Here is a 21,790-nt window from a genome sequence, read left to right as displayed (position 1 = left end):
ATTTGTAAGTGCTGATTAGGTAAGATATTGAGTAGTCTATTCAAGTGTGGTTTTGTGGAATGAATAAAACAAGGGATTATGAGGATTTTTCTAACCAGGATCGATGTGTGTGTTTTGTTGTGTGTGTGTGTGTGTTTGTGTGTGTGTTTTTCTAGCAATAGAGATCTTTTCTTTTTTTTTAAAAAATATATTTTATTGAGTTTTTACAGAGAGGAAGAGAGAGGGATAGAGAGTCAGAAACATCGATGAGAGAGAAACATCGATCAGCCACCTCCTGCACACTCCCCACTGGGGATGTGCCCGCAACCAAGGCACATGCCCTTGACTGGAATCGAACCCGGGACCTCCCAGTCCGCAGGCCGACGCTCTATCCACTGAGCCAAACCGGTTTCGGCGAGATTTTATTTTCTAATTTATTACCAACTCTACTTAATTGTCTCCCTCTGCTCTGTAGGAGGAGGTGGATATCAAACTTGGATGCGTCCTTTTGTTTTTGAGGGGTTGCGGTTAACATCCCTGCCTTTGATTGGGGTCTCACTCATATTGCTAGAAATTTTTAGATGAAACCAAGTAGTGATCATTTTTGGAGGAGAGCCATTATTTCTGCATGAAACCTCAATATGGCAGGTAGTTCTAAGCTTTAACTTGGACCCTCCCTGTTGGTTGCCTTTGAACAATTACTGAAGTGTTTGCATATTTCTAAACACAGTTGTATGTAAGCAACAGGCCTTTTTAAAAAAGTGCTTTGAGCCTTTGGTCCCAGCTCTGCTTTCTCTCATTTGTGAGGATCCCTATGGCACTAACATATTGGCCCAGTCCACATGATTGGTTTCTTGATAGGACTTGAGGATGTTCAGACATGGTCCACTACATATTTGAAAGAAAATAGACTGTTAAGATTCAAATCGTAGCACATAAAATTTAATCTTATAAAAAAGAGTTTCATAAATGATTCCCAACTATAGGAATTGAATTTTAACTTTAAGGGCTAAACTACCTTGAACTGTTAAGGTTTAGACATGAAGGGAAATTGGAGTGTAGAGCTGAAGCTAGTGTCTGCATATCTTTGTGCCTCTTACCCTCCCCTTTAAAAGGGGGTTGGAGATAAGGTACATAAAAGTTCATTTCAGGAGTCTTGTAGTCTTGACACTATTACTCCCTGACCCTGCTCTGGAGGTCATTTATTCTTGTTTTGTTTGGCATGCTGTTATCACTTTTCTTCCTACTTTAGATGTTATTTTATTTGTTGCCTAGCATATTCTAATATTTGTTAAAACACTTGAACTGCTATTTATTTTATTTTTTAAAAATATATTTTATTGTTTTTTTTACAGAGAGGAAGGGAGAGGGATAGAGAGTTAGAAACATCGATGAGAGAGAAACATTGATCAGCTGCCTCCTGCACACCCCCTACTGGGTATGTGCCCACAACCAAGGTACATGCCCTTGACCAGAATCGAACCTGGGACCCTTGAGTCCGCAGGCCGACGCTCTATCCACTGAGCCAAACCGGTTAGGGCCAGAGGGAGCTTTAATAAAATACAATGATGTTTAAGCCTCTACATGTAAATATGAATGTACTAGAACAAAGCATCTTGTAGCTAAAACAATGGTTAGTATAGCACAACCCAATGCTCTAGAACACAATGTAGCTTTAAGTTTTTTATAAACATTAGCTTTATTAAGCTCTTGTTACTTTTCTATATGTGCATTGTCTATTTTGTAAATTGCAAAGTTGTCCATGAAATTCATGACAAAAATTTGAATGTGAGGCAAATTTTTGGATTTTTGTATACCATTTTCAGCAGCATATGGATGTGTACGTGATAGTTATAAAGAGATTTACTTACTAATTTTACCTGAAAGGTATACCTGAAAGGTATATAGATATTTTTTTAAAATTGAAATATTAAATAGGTTAAAAGTAGTCATCTATAATCTTATTCAACATTTTTGTATATCAGAAGTGAAAGTTCCCCCATCTGTTTATAGCTTGTTTGAATCCTTCCTGACTTGATGTTTTTATGAACATATCTATATGCATGTGCATATTATTTTCATTTTTGCTTAATAACAAAACAATAAAAACAAAACACACCAGTGACTAACTTGCTTTTTTCATGTATGTCATGAACCATATTTCAGGTCAGTGCATCCAAACCTCCTATTAATTTTAATGGCTGCATACTACACTATTATGGATGGTACCACATATCTACAACCGGTCCCCTATTGATGGACATATGGTTGTGTCTAGTTTTTTTGCTAGCATTGTAGTAGGTGAGAGGCTGTAATGAATGGTAAGGAAGTAGAAGGTAGCACTACTACTTTAATGAAGAAACTTCCTTTGCCATAGTCACTTACTAAATGAAATATAAACACTGTCAAAAGTTGAGAGGACCAAAATTGATAATTTTTCTCTGATCTTTTTGCCATGTGTATATCTGAATTCTTTGTTTTTAAAGAAGAAACAGCATTGAAGCATTATTTGGGGGGAAAAACACACACACAAAATCCAGCAACTCAGCATTCATGAGCAACTCTATACTATACCAGTATGTGCCTGTGCAGTGGAAGGAAAACAATTTTGGTAAGGAATTAAAACTTTAGCTTTAAACTTCCAACAGGTTGATATTTATAATGAATGATGAATAAGAAATTTTTAATATTCTTATGTTTTTAAAAAAGACGTCACCATACCTTTGATATCTTTAATTTCAATTTAAACTATTCCCCCTTTTGCTTTAAAAAAACAACAACTGAATTTGCAGCCAACAAAAGTTAGATATATTCTAAGGTGTATTTCTTCTGACTTTTATTAAAATATCTGTTAACATTTATTAGAGATGTTTATGGGTCATCTTTATACTTTTCAAGGGGCCAAGTTCACTAATTGCTGAGTTTTATACATATAACAGCAACAATCCTTTTGTAGGTGTGTGTTGTACCCATCTAGATGCTTTGAGATGCTCATGTAGTTTTTAAATTATTTATACATGGGGCATTAACATTGGTAGTTTTTTGTTGTTGTTAAACCTAAATATGTGATATCAGTTATGCTTACTTCTTAAATGTAATCTTTTTTTCTGCCTTTTGCCTTATATAGGAAATATATCCTGGACAATTCCAGCCATCTCTCTGTCACAAATTCATAGCGTTGTCGGATAAGGAAGGAAAACTACTTCGCAACTATACTCAGAACATAGATACACTGGAACAGGTTGCAGGAATCCAAAGGATAATTCAATGTCATGGTTAGTAAACTTCAGAATTGATTTCTGTTATTTACTAGTAGTTTTGTTAATCCTAGGAAAAATTAGGATTAGAAAATAGGCTACCATCCAGAAATGGAGATTGAATTTTATTTACTCATGCTATCTGACCAGTTGTGGATAAAATAAGAAAAGTGGAATGCAAAAAAAACCAAAACCCATGGAACTGGAAGGATTGGCCTTGACACCCGAGCCATGAGAAGTCAGTATACTTCTGGATTTCAGAAGATGTAGCAGTTGCATTTCATTACATTCTTTTAAGGAACCTCTTTAAAATTACAAATGTAATATAGCTATGTATGAAAAGACATCTTTAGATTATGAAACCAAAGGAACTGGGTAGTTCTGATGAACAGTATTTAGAAAATTCCATTTAGTATAACAAGTATGAACAGAACATTATGTATCTGAATTGTTTTTTAAAACAACTGTTTATTTAGGCTAAAGTAATACTGTAGAGTGTAACCTTCCAACTCCGTAGCATTTTAGCCCTGGAAGAGTTGGTTTATTGTATTGAAAATAGTAGCTTAGGGGAGTCATCATTGTATCAACATATCAGCAGTTGAGGATTGGATTCTCTCCTTACTTTTTTATTTTTATTTTTTATATATACTTCCAGTACTATGTCGAACAGGAGTGGTGATCCTTACTTATTACATAAGTATTTTAATTACTCATATTCTAGATTCTCCCATGGAGTCTTTTAAAATTTTAACATTTGATATTAACCTTTGTAGTATGTTTAATAAATGTAAACATTTCATTAATAAAACACATGCATGTTGTTTTTTTAGGTTCATTTGCAACAGCGTCTTGCCTGATTTGTAAATACAAAGTTGACTGTGAAGCTGTACGAGGAGATATTTTTAATCAGGTAATTAATCACCCATATTTTATGAATTGTGCATGTCTCTGATTTTTTAAAAAAAAAATATTTTTATTGATTTGAGAGAGAAATGGAGAGAGATAGAAACATCAATGATTAGAGTATCATTGATAGGCTGCCTCCTGCATGCCCCCTACTGGGGTTTGAGCCCACAACCCAGGCATGTGCCCTGACACTCAACCATTGAGACACACTGGGCTAATCTGGTTCTTCTTTTGCTTCCCAAACCGTTTTTGTTTTTTTTCCTGAAAGTATTTGTGTGATACAGAAAGATCTAGGAAGAGAGTGTTATCATTGGGAATTCTGGTGAAATACACAAGAACCATTCAGTACCTTAAGTTGAAAACATTGGTCCATGATGTCTAAAGTGATGAAATTGGCCTCCTTAATATCGAAGACTAAAATAAAAATCCAGATCATAAGTGAGGTGTTGCTATATGTTTTTCTTCTTACTCTCCCTTTGTAGTGCCTGTCAGACTCAGAATTTTAAATTAAGGTGGTAATTCTTTAAACATTAAAGAATTTATTGTAAAAGGTATTTTGTATATGCTCATTGCCAAAATACTATAAGAAAATATGGCAAAGATTAAAAACCATCCAGAAATAAATTCTGTTCATTTACCTGCATATATACTTAGGAGGATAGTATATTAAAATGGAATCATTGTATCTTTTTTATTTTTTAAATGATATCCTATCTAATAAAAGAGTAATATGCAACTTGACTGTCACTCCAACACACAAGATGGCTGCCCCCATGTGGACACAAGATGGCCAGCAGGGGAGGGCAGTTGGGAGGGACCAGGCCTGCAAGGGAGTGCAGTTGGGGGCGATCAAGCCTGCAGGGGAGGGCAGTTAGGGGTGACCAAGCTGGCAGAGGAGGGAAGTTGGGGGTGAATGGGCCTGCAGGGAAGGGAAGTTGGGGACCTAGGCCTGCAGGGGAGAGCAGTTGGGGGGGACCAGGCCGGCAGAGGAGGGAAGTTGGGGGTGACCAGGCCTGTAGGGGAGGGCAGTTAGGGATGACCAGGCCGCAGAGGAGGGAAATTGGGGGTGAATGGGCCTGCAGGGAAGGGAAGTTGGGGGGTACCTAGGCCTGCAGGGGAGAGCAGTTAGTGGTGACCAGGCCTGCAGGAGAGGGAAGTTGGTGGTGAACGGGCTTGTAGGGGTGGGCAGTTGGGGGGGGACCAGGCCTGCAGGGTAGGGCAGTTTGGGGGGACCAGACCGGCAGGGGAGAGCAGTTTCGGGCGATGAGGCTGGTAGGGGTGGGCAGTTAGGGGTGACCAGGCCTGCAGGGGAGGGCAGTTAGGGGCAATCAGGGGAGCAGTTAGGCATCAATCAGGGGAGCATTTAGGCAGGGGAGCAGTTAGGCATCAATCAGGCTGGCAGGGGAGTGGTTAGGGGGTGATTAGGCTGGCAGGCAGAAGCAGTTAGGGGCAATCACGTAGGCAGGCAAGCAGTTGGGAACCAGCCGTCCTGGATTGTGAGAGGGATTCCAGATTGGAGAGGGTGCAGGCTGGGCTGAGGCCCCCCCCCACCCCCCTGCATGAAATTAGTGCACCGGGCCTCTATTTTAAATATATTTTTATTGATTCCAGAGAGGAAGAAAGAGGGAGAGACAGAAACATCAACTATGAGAGGGAGTCATTGATTGGTTGCCTCCTGCAGGCCCCCCACTGGGGATTGAGCCCGAAACCTGAGCATGTGCCCTTGACCGGAATTGAACCCAGGACCCTTCAGTCTGCAGGCCAACACTCTATCCACTGAGCCAAACCAGCTAGGGCTGTATCTTTTTTAATTACTGATTTTGAGAGAAAAATCGATTTGTTGTTCCACTTATTTATACATTCATTGGTTCATTCTTGTATGTGCCCTAACTGGGGATTGAACTTGTAACCTAGGCTTATAAGGGCAGCTCTAAGCAACTCAGCTATGTGGCCAGGGCAGAATCATTGTATCCCACAAACTTACTCTTGTTTGTTTTATGTTATTTTTTGATTTCAGAGAAGGGAGAGAAACATTAATGATGAGAGAGCATCATTGATTGGCTGCCTTCTGCATGCCCCATACTGGGGATCGAGCCCGCAACCCAGGCATATGTCCTGACCGGGAATCAAACTGTGACCTTCTGATTCTTAGGTCGACGCTCAATCACTGAGACAGGCTGGTCGGGCGAAACTTACTTTTTAAAAGGGTTAAGTCTGTGTGTGTGGATTGTGTATATGTGTGTACATACATATATACACATGCTGGTTTTTTCTTTTACTATACAATAAACCCTTTAATATCAAATGTAGGTTTGTACAGAAGTACAATAGCACACACAGGTAATAGCAACATTGTATTTCATTTTATGTTTGTGACAACTGACATTCATGTTTAGGTTGTACCCAGTTTCCCTATTTATCCACAACTTTTCTGTTTTCTTTGTTGATTTCGAAATGAATTCTTAGCAACGGTGGAAATACTGTTTCTAACTTGGGCTTTCCCTTCTCTTCCCCACCTCAACCAAAAATCTGAAACATGCAGGTGGTTCCTCGATGTCCTAGGTGCCCAGCTGATGAACCACTTGCTATTATGAAACCAGAGATTGTCTTTTTTGGTGAAAATTTACCAGAACAATTTCATAGAGCCATGAAGTACGACAAAGATGAAGTTGATCTCCTCATTGTTATTGGGTCTTCCCTGAAAGTAAGACCAGTAGCACTAATTCCAAGTAAGTTGGTGATGATTTTTAGAGAATATTTCCTTATATATTGCTATGGGTTATGAGTCTGTACAGTACAATAGACTCCAGTGATCTAATTCTGTTTCCGGTTAAAGAGTGATGAAGAACCAAACTTTTTTAGGTGACATTCTGTTCATGTTAATTTGACTTGTTGGTGGGATGAGCAGGAAGATGAGATGGATCTCAAAACAGAAATAATGTCAGATTCTAATATACATGAAAAATTTAGACAAAGGGAAACAGTTCAAATTAAGTTAAAATTTCTAGCTTGATAGAAGTATAACGTATTATGTAAGATAAAATTTGGGGAGTCAAAAGAATTAGCTTGTTTTTGTATGAATTATCATGCCTTGTCATAATCATATGTGGATTTACTTTATCCATAAGGGTGTTTTTTGTATATAAAAATGCTCAAGTACAATTGAAGACCCTATTGTCAGGAACACATGCTCTCATACTACCTTTTCCTCCCTCTAGTGAGGAAGCAAGGGAGAGGGGGAAGATAGAGGGATACTAACTCAGTAGTATCAGGTATGCCCTAAAAAATGAAGGAAGGAGAAGAGGAGAGAATATCAAACCCTTAATCAGAGGATTAAATTAGATCCCTATACCAGCAATCAAATAGGCAGCCAGGGTAAACAGGTGGAAGAAACAAGGATTTAAACTCCCTAATTCTGCATCTTTTTCCTACCCTATATGTAGTTGCTTTTAGAAGTATAATTGTCTTCTCTACATAACTGAGAAATCCTATTGCTAGACTATAGGATAATTTGTAATTAAATAAAACATGAAAATTTAATGTATAAGCTCCTTTATTTTTGAGTTTTCTTTCCTCCTTAAAGGCAAGGCAGAGACTTTTTAAAAATAAATTGACTTGAGAGAAACATTGATTGGTTTGTCCACTTATTTATACATTCGTCAGTTGACTTTTAAAACAATCTGCATTTTTATTGATTTCAGAGAGGAAGGGAGAGGGAGAGAGAAACATTAATGTTGAGAGAGAATCATTGACTGGCTGCCCCCTGCATGCCCAACATCGGGGATCCAGCCCACAACCCGGGCATGTGCCCTTGACCAGAATCAAACCTGGGACTTTTCAGTCCACAGGCCGATGGTCTATCCACGGAGCCAAACCGGCTGGGACTGTCCCTGGCATTTTTCAAGCTGGTGCTTGTGCTGGAGTTAAGAGCATGGGTCCTTTAAGACAGCGGTTGCCAACTGGTGGTCCACAGACAGTCCAGTGGATGGTCTGGTCTGGTCCGAAAGGTTGGTGACCACTGCTTTAAGAGCAGTACCTTTGTCTCTCAAAACTTCTGTGATTCTCAGATCCCTGCTGGTTTTCACAGCCAGATGTTAACGGGGACTCCTCTTGTGACACTGGTGTGTCAAACTTTGCCAAAAAACTCCTCTTGTGACACTGTGGAGCCTGATCTGGGGCTGGGATCCCTGGCTCCTCAAAGAGGAGCTCAGCAGCCAAGATATCCCTCCTGTGGGCACAGGATCTTCCTGTTCTATATCTGCCCCTCCTTCAGTCTGTGTCACTTCCTTATATCCTTAGCTATAGGAATTCTGTTAAGCTAGTCTTCAGTGATAGTTCTCAGTAATTTAGTTGTAATTTTGATGTGATTATGGGAAGAGGAAAGCTCATCTTCCAGAAATCCTCACACTTTATATTAGGCACTATTTCAATAAAAATAATGATCACTTGCTATGTGCCAAGAACTCTTCTGTGCACTTGAAATATATTAACTCATTTAATCCTCACTGCAACTTTTTGGAAAAGTACTGTTGTTATTCCTATTATATAGACAAGGAAATTGAGTACAGAGTAAAAAAATCCAAGAAAATTGCTAAGAGGTAACTAGGTGACAGAAGCAGAACCTGAAATTTTATGAAAGATGCTTAATTACTCACCTGTTTCCATGATAGCTTGATGAAATATCAATGGCTTGGTTAAGTGGCCTGTTTCTTTTTTGGTATTGGGAGCATGTTATATTTTTGCAAGTGCATTTGTTGTGGCTTTATTAGCTTACTTATCTCCTTTTTCTAAATCTTATTTTTTTGCCCTATTTTTAGGTTCCATACCCCATGAAGTGCCTCAGATATTAATTAATAGGGAACCTTTGCCTCATCTGCATTTTGACGTGGAGCTTCTTGGAGACTGTGATGTCATCATTAATGAATTGTGTCATAGGTTAGGTGGTGAATATGCCAAACTTTGCTGCAACCCTATAAAGCTTTCAGAAATTACTGAAAAACCTCCACGAACACAAAAAGAGCTGGCTCATTTGTCAGAGTTGCCACCCACACCTCTTAATATTTCAGAAGGCTCCAGTTCACCAGAAAGAACTTCACCACCAGATTCTTCAGTGATTGTCACACTTTTAGACCATGCAGCGAAGAGTAATATTGATGATCCAGATGTGTCTGAATCAAAAGATTGTATGGAAGAAAAATCACAGGCAATACAGACTTCTAGGAGCATTGAAAGTGTTACTGAACAGTTGGAGAGTTCGGATTTGAAGAACATTAGCTCCAATACTGGGGAGAAAAATGAAAGAACTTCAGTAGCTGAAACAGTGAGAAAGTACTGGCCAGCCAAGATTGCAAAGGAGCAGATTAGTAAACGGCTTGATGGTAAGAAGCTATTTTGGAAGATAAAATTATTGCAACAAAACATTTGCAAGAAATGAGCAACTTTGGCAGGTTTATTGATAGGGTAGCTTTATGCAGCTAAATGTAACATTGCAAAGTTGAGTAGTCAAGCTAGAGAAAGATAAACATTGGTATCTTACATAATATGGGGAAGAAATAGTGTTTGAAGAATGCTTAGTACTTGCGTTACTCTAGGGCAGTGATGGGCGACCTTTTGAGCTTGGTGTGTCAAACTTTGCCAAAAAACTGAGCATAACTTGGGTAGTGTGTCACGTTGAGGAAAAAACATTTCGCAAATGTTTCATCCTCAGGAGCAGCAAATCTTTCATCCTTGGCATGCGGCGCCTCAGCGGCCGCGTGTCATCAGAAATGGCTACGCGTGCCAGTCCTGACACGCGTGTCATAGGTTCGCCATCACTGCTCTAGGGAATAAGAAGGTAAGCATTAAATTGGGAAGTATTCAGTGCTCTGCCATGTCAGGTGAGATTTAGTTGGTAGAAATGACAGATTCAGTGCTTATTGTGGGTTAGCTGCTTTACACACAGTATCTGACTTCAATCTCATGAGGTAGGAACTATTATTACATCGCTGTTGCAGTGGGAAATCTTGACTAAAGAGGTTAAATAACCCATGCAAGGTAACCACTAGGATTTGGAAGAACCAAGGTTGTATTCCAGGCATAACCCCAGAGCCTGCCCTTTAATCACTATGCTGTGTTGTGTCAGATCTAGAAAGCATCTGATTCTTTTCCACTAATTACTAGGGGCCCAGTGCATGAATTCATGCACCTTGAAAGGCACTGAGGGCCGCGAGGCTGTGGTGGGCACAGGAGCGGGTCTCAGTCCATCCTCCGTGCTCTGCCCAGGCCCTCCTGCCGTTCCCATGCGCTGACAGCGCCGGCAGCAGGTGTGACCAGCGGCTCTGGTGCCAGCAGTGGGCGCGAGCGCTGGGCAGCAACCATGGCGTGCAGGAGCAAAGAATTTTCAATAACCACCAGAGGCTCACCCCGATGACAGTGACCAGTGCCCCGCCTTGGTCTGGTGCCTCGGCTTACCTGCTGCGGCTGAAACCTGCCATGTTCTGCGCTCCTGCCACCTGTTGCCACAGCCTGCGATGTTCCCTGTGCGCCCCCTGGTGGTCAGCACACGTTATAGCGACCGGTTCCGCGATTCGGTCTATTTGCATATTAGGGTTTTATATAGATAGAAGATAAGGAATAGCATCTCCCCTTTTGCCACATGGAAAATCTACAATTAGTATTAACATAGGTAAAGTCACTTTTTGGAAATCAATGTGTAAATCCAAGTAAATCTGGTGAAAAAGGCTATTTTAAGAAGCTAAACTAAATTTGACCAAGCTGGGACATTTAACTTTATTAGTATTCATAGATGCAAATTAATGCTCTTAAGAGTAGAACATCTTAGAGGAGGTGCTTTTGACCTGGGGTCCATGGCTTAAGGTCCATAGGTCAAATCTCATACTGTCAATGCAAATTTGGGAGGGAATTGAGGAAGAAAGGTTAAAATCCATTGCTAGATCAGTGCTTCTCTCTCACACTTCAGTGTGTGTGAGGACCATCATATAAAGATTTCAATTCAGTAGGTGGGAAGTATTGGGCCTGAAAATTTGTAACAAACTCAGGTGATACCAGTGTCTACAGACTACTATGAATAGGTGGTGAAGCCATATTAACAAACTAAATGGAAATGTTTAATAAAGATGCTTTGAGCCCTAACCAGTTTGGCTCAGTGGATAGAGCATCAGCCTGTGGACTCAAAGGCGCCCAGGTTCAATTCCGGTCAAGGGCATGTACCTTGGTTGCGGGCACATCCCCAGTAGGGCATGTGCAGGAGGCGGCTGATTGATGTATCTCATCGATTTTTCTAATTCTCCCTCTCCCTTCATCTCTGTAAAAAAATAAAATATATATATATTTTTAAAAAAGATGCTTTGAAAGCATATATGCTTTAGAGAAGTTATGTTCAATGAACATGAATTAGGTATCTAATGTAGACTAGGCTGAGTACTTTGTTTCATCTCATCAGATCTATTAAAATTAATTAAGTAATCTTTATTGAACACAGTTCTCTACATCCTATAAGACCCTAATATGCAAATCGACCAAATGGCGGAATGGCCAGTGCACTCCCACAGGGGGAGGGCCACTCAGCTTGCAGCTGGTGAGCACAGCAGTGGTGGCCGGAGCCTCTCCTGCCTCTGCTGCAGGTGGGTGGTAAGGAGCGAGGGGTCCTGGACTGCAAGAGGGATGTCTGACTGCTGGCTTAGGCCCGATCCCCAAGGATGGTGCCGGCTGGGCTGAGGGGACCCTTCCCCTGCTCCCCAGTGCACAAATCCGTGCACCAGGCCTCTAGTTTTTTCATAATTTACTTAATAGGGTTGTTAAAATTATTTTTTCCTAATGAGGAAATTGAGGCAGAGAAATAACTGCCCAAATTTACAAAGCTCTGGTGAGCAGCAGAACTACGTTTTGCACCCAATACTGAGTCTAGCTTGTTTTTTAAAATCACTAGAGTAATAACAGCTTCTACTAGTGATAACGCAGGTAAAAGGCAGAGCTGGAACCTACACACTTACTCCAGACTGCCCAATCAGACCGAAATAACTTATTTCTCTTTTATTACTGTATTTCAGGTAATCAATACCTATTTTTACCACCAAATCGTTATATTTTTCATGGTGCTGAAGTATATTCAGACTCTGAAGATGATGTCTTACCCTCTAGTTCTTGTGGCAGTAATAGTGAGAGTGGAACCTGCCAGAGCCCAAGTTTAGAAGAGCCCTTGGAGGATGAAAGTGAGATAGAAGAATTTTACAATGGTTTGGAAGATGATCCTGATATTAATGAGAGAGCTGGAGGAACTGAATTTGGAGCTGATGAAGGTGATCAAGAGGAAGTCAATGAAGCTATATCTATGAAACAGGAAGCAACAGACACTAATTACCCATCAAACAAATCATAATTAATAATTTTCCAGGTACAAGAATTGTTCCACCAGCATTAGGAACCTTTAGCATGTCAAAATGAATGTTTACTTGTGAACACGATAGAACAAAGGAAACATAAAAGATTTAATATTTATAGACTGGTAAAATAGATTTTTTTTCATGGATAATTTTTAACTTCCTTATTTCTGTACTTGTACACTTAACACTAATTTTTTTTTTTAAAGAAAGGTACTAAGTATCTTTAACCTGCTCTTGGTCAAGACTTTTAAAGGTTCATTTGTATGATACATCCATATGTATATATAATTTTTGTTTATACATTTTTGCCTAGTGAGTTTCAGCATTTTAAAGTTTTCAAAAAGCCATTGGAATGTTAAGTTAACGTAAAAGGGAACAGCTTACCTAGACCAAAGAACGGTATTTTCATTTTTATTTACTATTTCTTTGAATAGTTTGAAATCCTCAAATCTCTGTTCTGCTAAACTTTTGATTCTTTATTAGCACAATTACCTATTTTTAAACACTGGCATTTTCCAAAACTTGTGGCAGCTAACTTTTTAAAAATCTCATAACATGCAATGTGAGTAGAAGGAAGTCAACAATATATGGGAGAGCACTCAGTTTTCTTTGCTTTTTAAAGTAAGACTTGGTGCTAAGTTTCAGGAATGTTGTATTGTTCAAATGAAGATGGCTTTTGTACTTTAATGGACATGTAGATGTCTATATTGGCTTATAAAAATAATCTGTAAAACAAATAAATGCTTTGGAAATGTTTCAATTGCTGTAGAAACAATAGTGCCTGCCTGGGCCCCCTTAGTGTTGAGAGTATTTCCCATTGTTGTTTCAATACCTATCACTGTGGTAGAGCTTACATTGATTCTTTTCCACAAGTATTAAACTGCCAAGATGTGAATATGCAAAAGTCTGTATGATCTATAGTAATGGTAACTTTGGGGAGAGTGTAATATTATGAACTGTTGCTTTTCCACAGATGAGAGTGACAGGTTCCCTGATTATGGTTCCAAAGTAATAAGATATTAATTATATATAACTCAGCCAGTAAATACATGTCTCCTGTTGGGAGTATTTGGTGTAATAAACACCAAACTGCTAGCCTAGTACTCTGGAGATGAACATGATGTAACTTGTAATAGCAGAATAGTTAATGAAATTAATTCTTATTGTGTCTTTATTTAAAAGCTTAGCCTGCCTTAAAACTAGAGATCTACTTTCTCAGCTGCAAAAGCTTCTAGCCTTTCAAAAAAGTTCATGCTTTATAAAGTTGCACACTAAACAATTTTCCAGACTTTTCCCATTACTCCCAAATTATAAAGTATTCCTATGTTGCTTTGGTATTTATTACAATTTTTAAAAAGGGTTTGAAATATAGCTGTTCTTTAAGCATAAAATACCCAGCTAGGACCATTACTGCTAGAGAAAAAAATTTTATTGGATGGCCACTTCCCTACCTAAAAGGTGTCTCAATCTGAATTTATTTGGCTACACTAAAGAATGCAGTATATTTAGTTTTTCATTTGCATGATGTGTCTGTGCTATAGATGATATTTTAAATTGAAAATTTTGTTTTAAATTATTTTTACAGTGAAGACTGTTTTCAGCTCTTTTTATATTGTACATAGTCTTTTATGTAATCTACTGGCATATGTTTTGTAGACTGTTTAATGACTGAATATCTTCCAACTTTTGAAATACAAAACCAGTGTTTTATACTTGTACACTGTTTTAAAGTCTATTAAAATTGTCATTTGACCTTTCCCCGTTAACTTACATTGTTTTAAGTAATAAAACCTTAAAATCTTGCAGTTTTTTACAGCTTTCAGGGCTATGTTAGATGCTTTCTTTTCATAGTAAATGTCTTCATTCAATTTATAACCACCTAACCAGAACAATATTTAAGCAAACACTGATAGTACTGACTGTAGCAATTAGTGCATCACCAAAAGTTTCAAAAACGATTTCAGCCATTCGCCTTAGTAGGTAAGATGTAGGGGAAAAGCAAGGCCTAAGAAAACTTGACATATAAAGACTTGGGGGTGGGAGGTGCAATAGGGAATGGTACAAATGGAGTGAATTCAAGAGCCTATGTTAGAAAAGCTAGGTTTTCTGTGAAAGTTAGATCAAACCACACTGGGATGAATATTTTGGAAAACCTACTTAGTCCATTCAAGTCCTTGAGGGACAAAGTACTACTGCTTAGGAGGCCAGGAATACACTCCTTAAAACCTTGACTGCAGTTTTCTGCTCTCAGGTCCGCTTTTCTCCCCAGCACTTTTTAAAAAATATATATTTTATTAATTTTCTACAGAGAGAAAGGGAGAGGGATAGAGTTAGAAACATCAATGAGAGAGAAACATCGATGAGCTGCCTCCTGCACACTCCCCACTGGGCATGTGGCCGCAACCAAGGTACATGCCCTTCACCAGAACGAACCTGGGACCCTTGAGTCCGCAGGCCGACACTCTATCCACTGAGCCAAACCGGTTAGGGCCCCAGCAAACTTTTGAAGTGAATTTTAAAAAAATACCAAGTACTCTGCCCTGGTATATCCTACTTGTACAAGAAAAATTACCTGCCAAATCCCACCCTTAGATGTTATAAAATAACTAGAGGCCCCTCGGCCTGGCCTGCAGGATTGGGCTGAAACCAGCCCTCCGAAATCCTGAGAGGGGTCCTGAATTGCAAGAGGGCACAGGCCAGGCTGAGGTGCCCCATCCCCCTGTAAGATTGGGGCCAGGGAGGGATGTGGGAGGTTGGCCAGCCAGGGTGGGACTGTGGGAGGGCCCCAGGGCATGTCCAGCCTGTCTCTATCCTTATTGGCCAGACCCCAGCAGCAAGCTAACCTACTGGTCGGAGCGTCTGCCCCCTGGTGGTCAGTGCACATCATAGCAAGCAGTTGAGCTGACTCCAGTCCGCAGGCCAACGCTCTATCCACTAAGCCAAACTAGCCAGGTGAAAGTTAAGATTTTTTAAAAGTACATATAGGGGTCGAAGGCAGCATGTAAATAAAACAATAAACAAACACATTAATATTGCCACAATGAAATATACAAAAAGTCCCATTTAATACCTGCTATAAATAGCCTCAACAATTCAGATTGGGTTTTGCTGCAAAATGAGATAAGCAAGTTTTTTCAGAGTTGTTTTAGATTTTGGAATTAGAACTATAAGACGTGGGGACCTCTGTAAGATAAGACAAATTTGATGGAAATGGAAACAATCCAAAATTTGAGACCTTCCCTGAGACATTACTTTCCTTGAAGAATTTTGAATCTTATATGAGAACCACTGAACATTTAAATATTAAACCAATAAATCTTTATTATTTCAACAGTTTTCATGGCATATTTTTATAAATTTAAAAAATAAATATTTGCATTATAGCAGAAAGTCACATGTGTTGCATCAACTGTTACAATTTAATGACAGGAGATAACTAAGCATCAGCACCATAAAACTAAGATTTGTTTCTTAAAAATTCAAGGAAACAGTTCTAAAGCACTGAAAATTCTGACTATATACCAGCCTGCGGCATCAATAGTTTTGGAAACTAACTCAGTGATTGGTTCTCATAGTAGCCAAGGTTTCTATTTCCGGCAACTGTAGTACAAAGTTCTTCCATTACTAAATATTAAGCTTTCTGATAACCCCATTTATCAGTAGCATCTCAAGATTCACAAAAGGAAAGAACTACAAGTTATTTAGATATTCCTACCCATAATTTAGGTTTGTACAAGGACATTTATTCTAGCAAAAAACAGAACAAAACAAAAAAACATTGTGTTTTCACCATGCTAATTTTTGCTTTTTAAGTTCTCAGAATAGGATTTAAATCTTAATTTTTAACCTTTAAAGGTCATCTCAGTTCAATTACAACCATAGAAACTGTACTGGTATCAGAACATAACTATTTTATTACAAAACTTAACATTATTTACAAAATGAAAAAATAATCAAATGACTATTGCAGGCCAAAGTTAAACGTTTTTACCCAGTGATTGAAGAAAATTCAAGCAACATTTCCATGCACTCACACACCAGATCATTTGTGAAATATGCAAACTCTTAAAATTCATGTTAGTAAAACTTCAATGTATTCACAATACTTGTATGTTTATTGGAAGATGGCCAAAAAAATCCATAGTTCTGTACATTAAGTTCAGTATTAACAGTTTGTACTTTGCCTTTAATATTTTTTGGCTTTCATAAACACAAATAGCATTGAACATTCTGCAAGAATTATTATAGTAAGTCCCTCTGTCACCTTGCTGAAGTCACCACCACAAGAAAAACACAATTAGTTTAATGCTTTTGCAGTCAACGGAATAGTTATAACACCAAGTTATATTAAACTGAAACCTTCATTGTGATCAATAGCTTGGATCAGTTTAGAGCGTAGAGTTTCTTTTTCTGTATATTTTGGAAGATCTAGAAGATTAAAACAGGTATGGGAAACTGGGAGATACTCCTCACCACCTCCTGTTGACTGGATGACTAGTTTTAGACTCTTCATACCAAGAATAGGAATCCGATCACTACCTGTCAAAAATACTGCCAAGAAAAAAATCATTCAGCCAACCACTTTTATCAAAACCAATATAGGTTATCAAGTCATTTTCTATAGGCACTATAGCAAACCTTTATATTAATATTTGCTCAATGTGGAAGTCCATCTCCAGAATATGTGTGAGCATGCTTTTTGAGACATAAGATACTTACACATCAACACAATATGTTTTCTTTGAAAGTATAATCTTAGTTATTACCAGGAGAAGCTTAATAAATGTTTGATGAATGAATGACTATTGTTCCTGACAAAAACATTTAGGAGCCCTTCTTTTGGGAATAGCCATTTAAGACTAGTTTATAAATTAACCTTTTGCACTCGGATGTCGAGTGTGACTCGACACGGTTAGCATTAGAATAAAGGAATCGAGAAAAAAGCAAGCGAGTGCAAAGGGTTAAATATGAAATGCAGTTTTGATTATGATTTTTTCCCCTATTTGTTTTGACAAATCATTTTTAAACAAAAATTTATAAGCAGCAGCCAAAACTCAAATCACTTAATGACTTGATATCCTTATGGCACTGCAAACTAATTTAACCAAGACTCTCATTTCAATGATCAAAACAAGTTTGACAAAAACATCTCTGGCAATAGCAGGACTCTATCAAAGGGTGTGTCACTGATTTAGATACATAAATTCTGACAACTTGAAAAACAATAAGATTTCATTAGTATACAGATTTTAACAGATGAAACACAGAGATTAAGGTATAAATATGAGAACTATGTCCTGGAAAAGTTCTATTTTCTACAGAAATTCCCAATGTTTTGGGGCAGAAGCAAAGAGAAAAAGAAAAATGAAGACTCAACAAAGAAGAGACCTTTTTCTAAAATAAATTACAACCCTAGTTTACAATAATCAGTATTATAATTGTTTTCATTTGAAAGAAGCAATTCTATTTTGGAGACAAATTAAATTTAACTTTCAAAATAAGAAAACATATGTAATAAATAGGACCTTGGAACAATACTATAAAAAGAAATAACCGTATCCACCAAAGTGAAGCAATCTCCTATTAAATAAGTTTAATTAATTACATTCTCATAAAATATAGAACAAGTTAGAAATACTTACACAGAAATAGTTTTTTCTTTTCCAATGGCAATTCATGAAATACTTCCCAAAATATTTTTATTGTAGGATGTTCTGCCCAATACTCCCCTTTGTATTCTGTATTCTAAAAAACAAACAAAAAGACCCTATTAATATGGAGGGATATTAGTTTTTTTCTTGAATCTTAAAAATTGGCTTCACTTCCTTAGCCCATAAAGGTTGTTCAGGAGTTTGAAACTCGTGTTTCAGTTGATTACCTTTATTTCCTGGGCACTTTGTAATTTGGAACTATTAATTCCAGGGGAAAGAAAACATGTATAAATTGACAGAAATGTTGATTCCACCACTTCAAAGAGCATGATAGGATTGTAATATCTCCAAAGGTAAGTATCTAAAGGATAAACTAGAATTGCTAAAACGTTAACGAATTATTAAAGTTCAACATGGAATTACCTGCAATAAATATAAAATTTCCTGTATTGATGAACACAAATCAAATTAATTATTTTCTATCGATCTTCCCTGTAAAAAATGGTACTAAAAACAAACACTAATAATTTTCTATTTAATCAGTTTCCAAGATGACCCCCCCGATCTCTGCCACCTGCATTTGTGCAGTCCCCTCCCACACTGAATAGGCCTGACCTCTGTAATCATTAGGATATTGCAGATATGAAAAATACATAACTTCTGAGGCTAGATTATGAAAAAATATGACTTCAGCCTTGCCTTTTGATCATCCACTTTGGGAGAGCCAGTTGCCATTTCATAAGGACAATCAAATAGCCCTATGGAGAGGTTCATGGTAAGACACTGGGGTTTTGGCCAACAGCCACATAAGTGAGCTATCTTGAAAGGGAAACTCTATCCTTAACCTTTTGCACTCGGATGTCGAGATTAAAATTACTCTTTGTATCAATAATTTGAAATATAAAAAAATCCAAATAAATAAGTTTGTATGAAAAGAAACTCCAGTTTTTTATTCTACTGCCACGCTTTGTAAAATCTGGGGTATTTAAAAAATTAAATCCCGAGTAGAATAAAGGAATCGAGAAAAAAGCAAGCGAGTGCAAAGGGTTAAGACAGCACCAGTCAATATCTTGACTACAACTCACGAGAGACCTCTGAGCTAAAGCCATCCAGCTAAGCTATCCCTAAATTCCTGAACCACAGAAACTGTATTGAGACAATAAAAATTCACTCTGATTTTAAGCCAATAAATTTTGGGATAATTTGCAATAACTTCCACCTTAAAAAATATTAGTACTAAGAAAAAAAAAAGAGTTATGAGGAAGAGAGAAGTCTGCACTGTGAAGTGTGTGTGTGTGTTTTTAAATCCAGCCACAGCTGCTTTAACTTTTTCTTAGCAAGAACCTTTCAGCATCAGGGCCTTTGGACACACTGTCCCTTAGCCTAGACCACTTAGACACACCCTCCTTTTTTCTTTAATTCATCAAGGCTAATTTCTACTTATCCTTTGGGACTCATATTAAATGTCACCCAATTCATTCAAATATTTAATGAGTCTTAGTCAAAGTTTGGGGTGCTGGGGAAACTGCAGTGAACCAAGTCCTTATCTTTTGAAAATTACTACTAAGAAGAAGCTTTTCCAGATTTGTGTAGCCGATGTTAGGCTCCTTATATACCATCCCACTAAATTCTCTTCCTTTGCATCCATCACAGTTCAATTAATATCTAATGTCCTTATTAGAAGGCAAAGACCATAAAATACTGATGTTTCCTTAATCTCTTGCAAAGTATTAGGCATCCAGCAGGGGCCCAAGAAATATTTACTAATGGACTTCTTGAATTTTGGTCTCTATTTGTAGCCATGATTATATTTCAATGACTGTATTCTTAAAATTTACAATATTTGCTAGTAATTTGCAGAAATTTAATTTGGAGAAAACAGCTTGAATTCCAGCAGTTAATGTATTAACTTATTTGAATTAAATTCTGTGAGCTTGTTAGTGGGGAATAAACGGAAGATGGCTCAAGTTATTCCTTTTTTCTTAAACCTCTAGGTGGTTCTGGGGAAATGTGTAGAGTCCTGATGAAGAAAGAGCATTTAAAGTCACAAATCATAATCACTAAAATTATAATAAATCGGATACACAATGGAAAAAACCAAAGTATATACTAAGTACAAGTACCCTAAGATATACTAAAAAATTACTGTCTTAATGAATGCTCTGTCAATTATATCTTCAGGCAAGGTTTTAAGTAGTTACTGAGTGCTAGGCTCTGGAAATACAGCAGGGAACAAAGACAAAAACCCTGCCTTCATGGTGTTTACATTGTAGTGGGGGAAAAGAGCGACAGACAGTAAAGACAATTAAGTAAAATTTGAAAATGAAAAATAAAGTAGAGGAGGTTGGAGGATGAGTGAAAAAGGTGAAGGGATTGAGAAGTACAAATTAGTGGTCACAAAATGGTCATGGGAATGTGAAGCACAGCATGGGAAAATAGCCAATAACATTGCAATAACTGTATGGTGCAGGTGGATACTGCAAATATTGAAAGGAACCATTTTGTAAAGTATATGATTGTTTAACCACTATGCTGTACCCGAAACTAATACAAAATAATACTGACAACTGTAATGGGGGGGGGGGGGGGGCGGGGGAGAAGCAGGGAAGGGAGACAGAATGTTGGTGTGTGTGCATGCCCTATTTTAGGTTGTTAAGCAGTGAAGGTCTCTAAGAAGGTATAAAGACATAAAGTGAGAGCCAGACTATTTGGAATTATCATGATGAAGAGTCCTGGGTACAATGGAATAGCAAATAGAAAGGCCCCAAGACTGGTGTCTTCCTGGAGGGCTTTAAGCTCAGCAGAGGCCAATAAGGGTAAAGCAGAGTAAATGAAAGAAAGAACAAGAGAGATGAGGCAAGAAAAAACTGTGTATGATCTAAAATGTGGTGAGAAGCTTTTATATTGTTTACATTTTAGAGTGCTTGCAGGTGGGGTCATGTTCACTGGGGTCTCCTTACAGTATATTTTTCTTCTTTTCAGCAGATTAATTACCCTCCAAAAGAAATCTTCAATCTCCTTTCTGAATGCCATCCTTAGTTCTATCTAATCCCTCAGATTCTAAAGCCTCTCTCAGGAGTTGTATTTTGTTGGGTAGAAGAGGGGACATGAAAGGTCTAATAATTCCTTAAATTAGCTTAAAGTAATTCTGTTGCTTTTAGCCCAACCCCACATCCCTGCCATTAGAATAACACGAAATAATAATTCCTGTGCCTTTCAGAGATTCTAAGGTGTGAAATGAGTTGCCTCTTGATAAACCCTGTTCCTCCAGAGGCTTAAAATCCAATTTTCTTTGCTCTGAGTCACTCACAAATTCAACTACCTATTTTCCATCTTTCAAAACTTTTTCTCTTGTTCACCGTTCTCTGTTGTTTTGTTTTTGGTCTGTATATTTCTATTTCTATTCCTTTATTGTCATTCTAGTGAGATTTTGGGAGTGAGCAAAGACAGACATGTTTATTCTATTATGTTTAACCACAAGACCTAAATTACGTTTTTAATTAAAAATTTTTATTTTCTATATCCTTACCCTGTAAGATTTGATTTTCCTCTGGTGCGTACAAAGTTTTATGACTTTTAAACACATATGTAATTATTCATATAACCATTAGGATAT

General features: G+C 37.9%; 2 protein-coding genes across 7 annotated transcripts in view; one reads left to right on the top strand and one right to left on the bottom strand.

Moving 5' to 3' along the window:
* The window catches only part of SIRT1 (sirtuin 1), a 28,458-nt gene extending 14,173 nt beyond the window's left edge, over positions 1-14,285 (top strand). The window contains exons 2-7 of one of the 2 annotated variants that reach the window (XM_079794122.1): positions 2,466-2,590; positions 3,107-3,254; positions 4,067-4,146; positions 6,685-6,871; positions 8,960-9,520; positions 12,191-14,285. In XM_079794122.1, the coding sequence (XP_079650248.1) occupies positions 2,558-2,590; positions 3,107-3,254; positions 4,067-4,146; positions 6,685-6,871; positions 8,960-9,520; positions 12,191-12,519 (1,338 nt within the window). In that variant the 5' untranslated portion in view covers positions 2,466-2,557 and the 3' untranslated portion in view covers positions 12,520-14,285. The remainder of the gene's footprint in view (positions 1-2,465; positions 2,591-3,106; positions 3,255-4,066; positions 4,147-6,684; positions 6,872-8,959; positions 9,521-12,190) is intronic. The other variant, XM_079794121.1, reaches the window with a different exon arrangement.
* A 1,591-nt stretch (positions 14,286-15,876) lies between these two features.
* Positions 15,877-21,790, bottom strand: part of HERC4 (HECT and RLD domain containing E3 ubiquitin protein ligase 4) — a 101,467-nt gene continuing 95,553 nt past the window's right edge. For 3 of the 5 annotated variants that reach the window (XM_079794112.1, XM_079794113.1, XM_079794115.1), the window contains 2 exons: positions 18,166-18,268; positions 15,877-17,074 (listed from right to left, as the gene is read on the bottom strand). In XM_079794112.1, the coding sequence (XP_079650238.1) occupies positions 16,866-17,074; positions 18,166-18,268 (312 nt within the window). In that variant the 3' untranslated portion in view covers positions 15,877-16,865. The remainder of the gene's footprint in view (positions 17,075-18,165; positions 18,269-21,790) is intronic. The other 2 variants (XM_079794114.1, XM_079794117.1) reach the window with 1 other exon arrangement.

The sequence above is a fragment of the Cnephaeus nilssonii genome, assembly GCF_951640355.1.
Source record: "Cnephaeus nilssonii genome assembly, chromosome: 16".
In the NCBI taxonomy this organism is placed as follows: Eukaryota; Metazoa; Chordata; class Mammalia; order Chiroptera; family Vespertilionidae; genus Cnephaeus; species Cnephaeus nilssonii.
The sequence above is the reverse complement of the archived record's forward strand: the minus strand, read 5'-3'. Positions and strand labels throughout refer to the sequence as shown.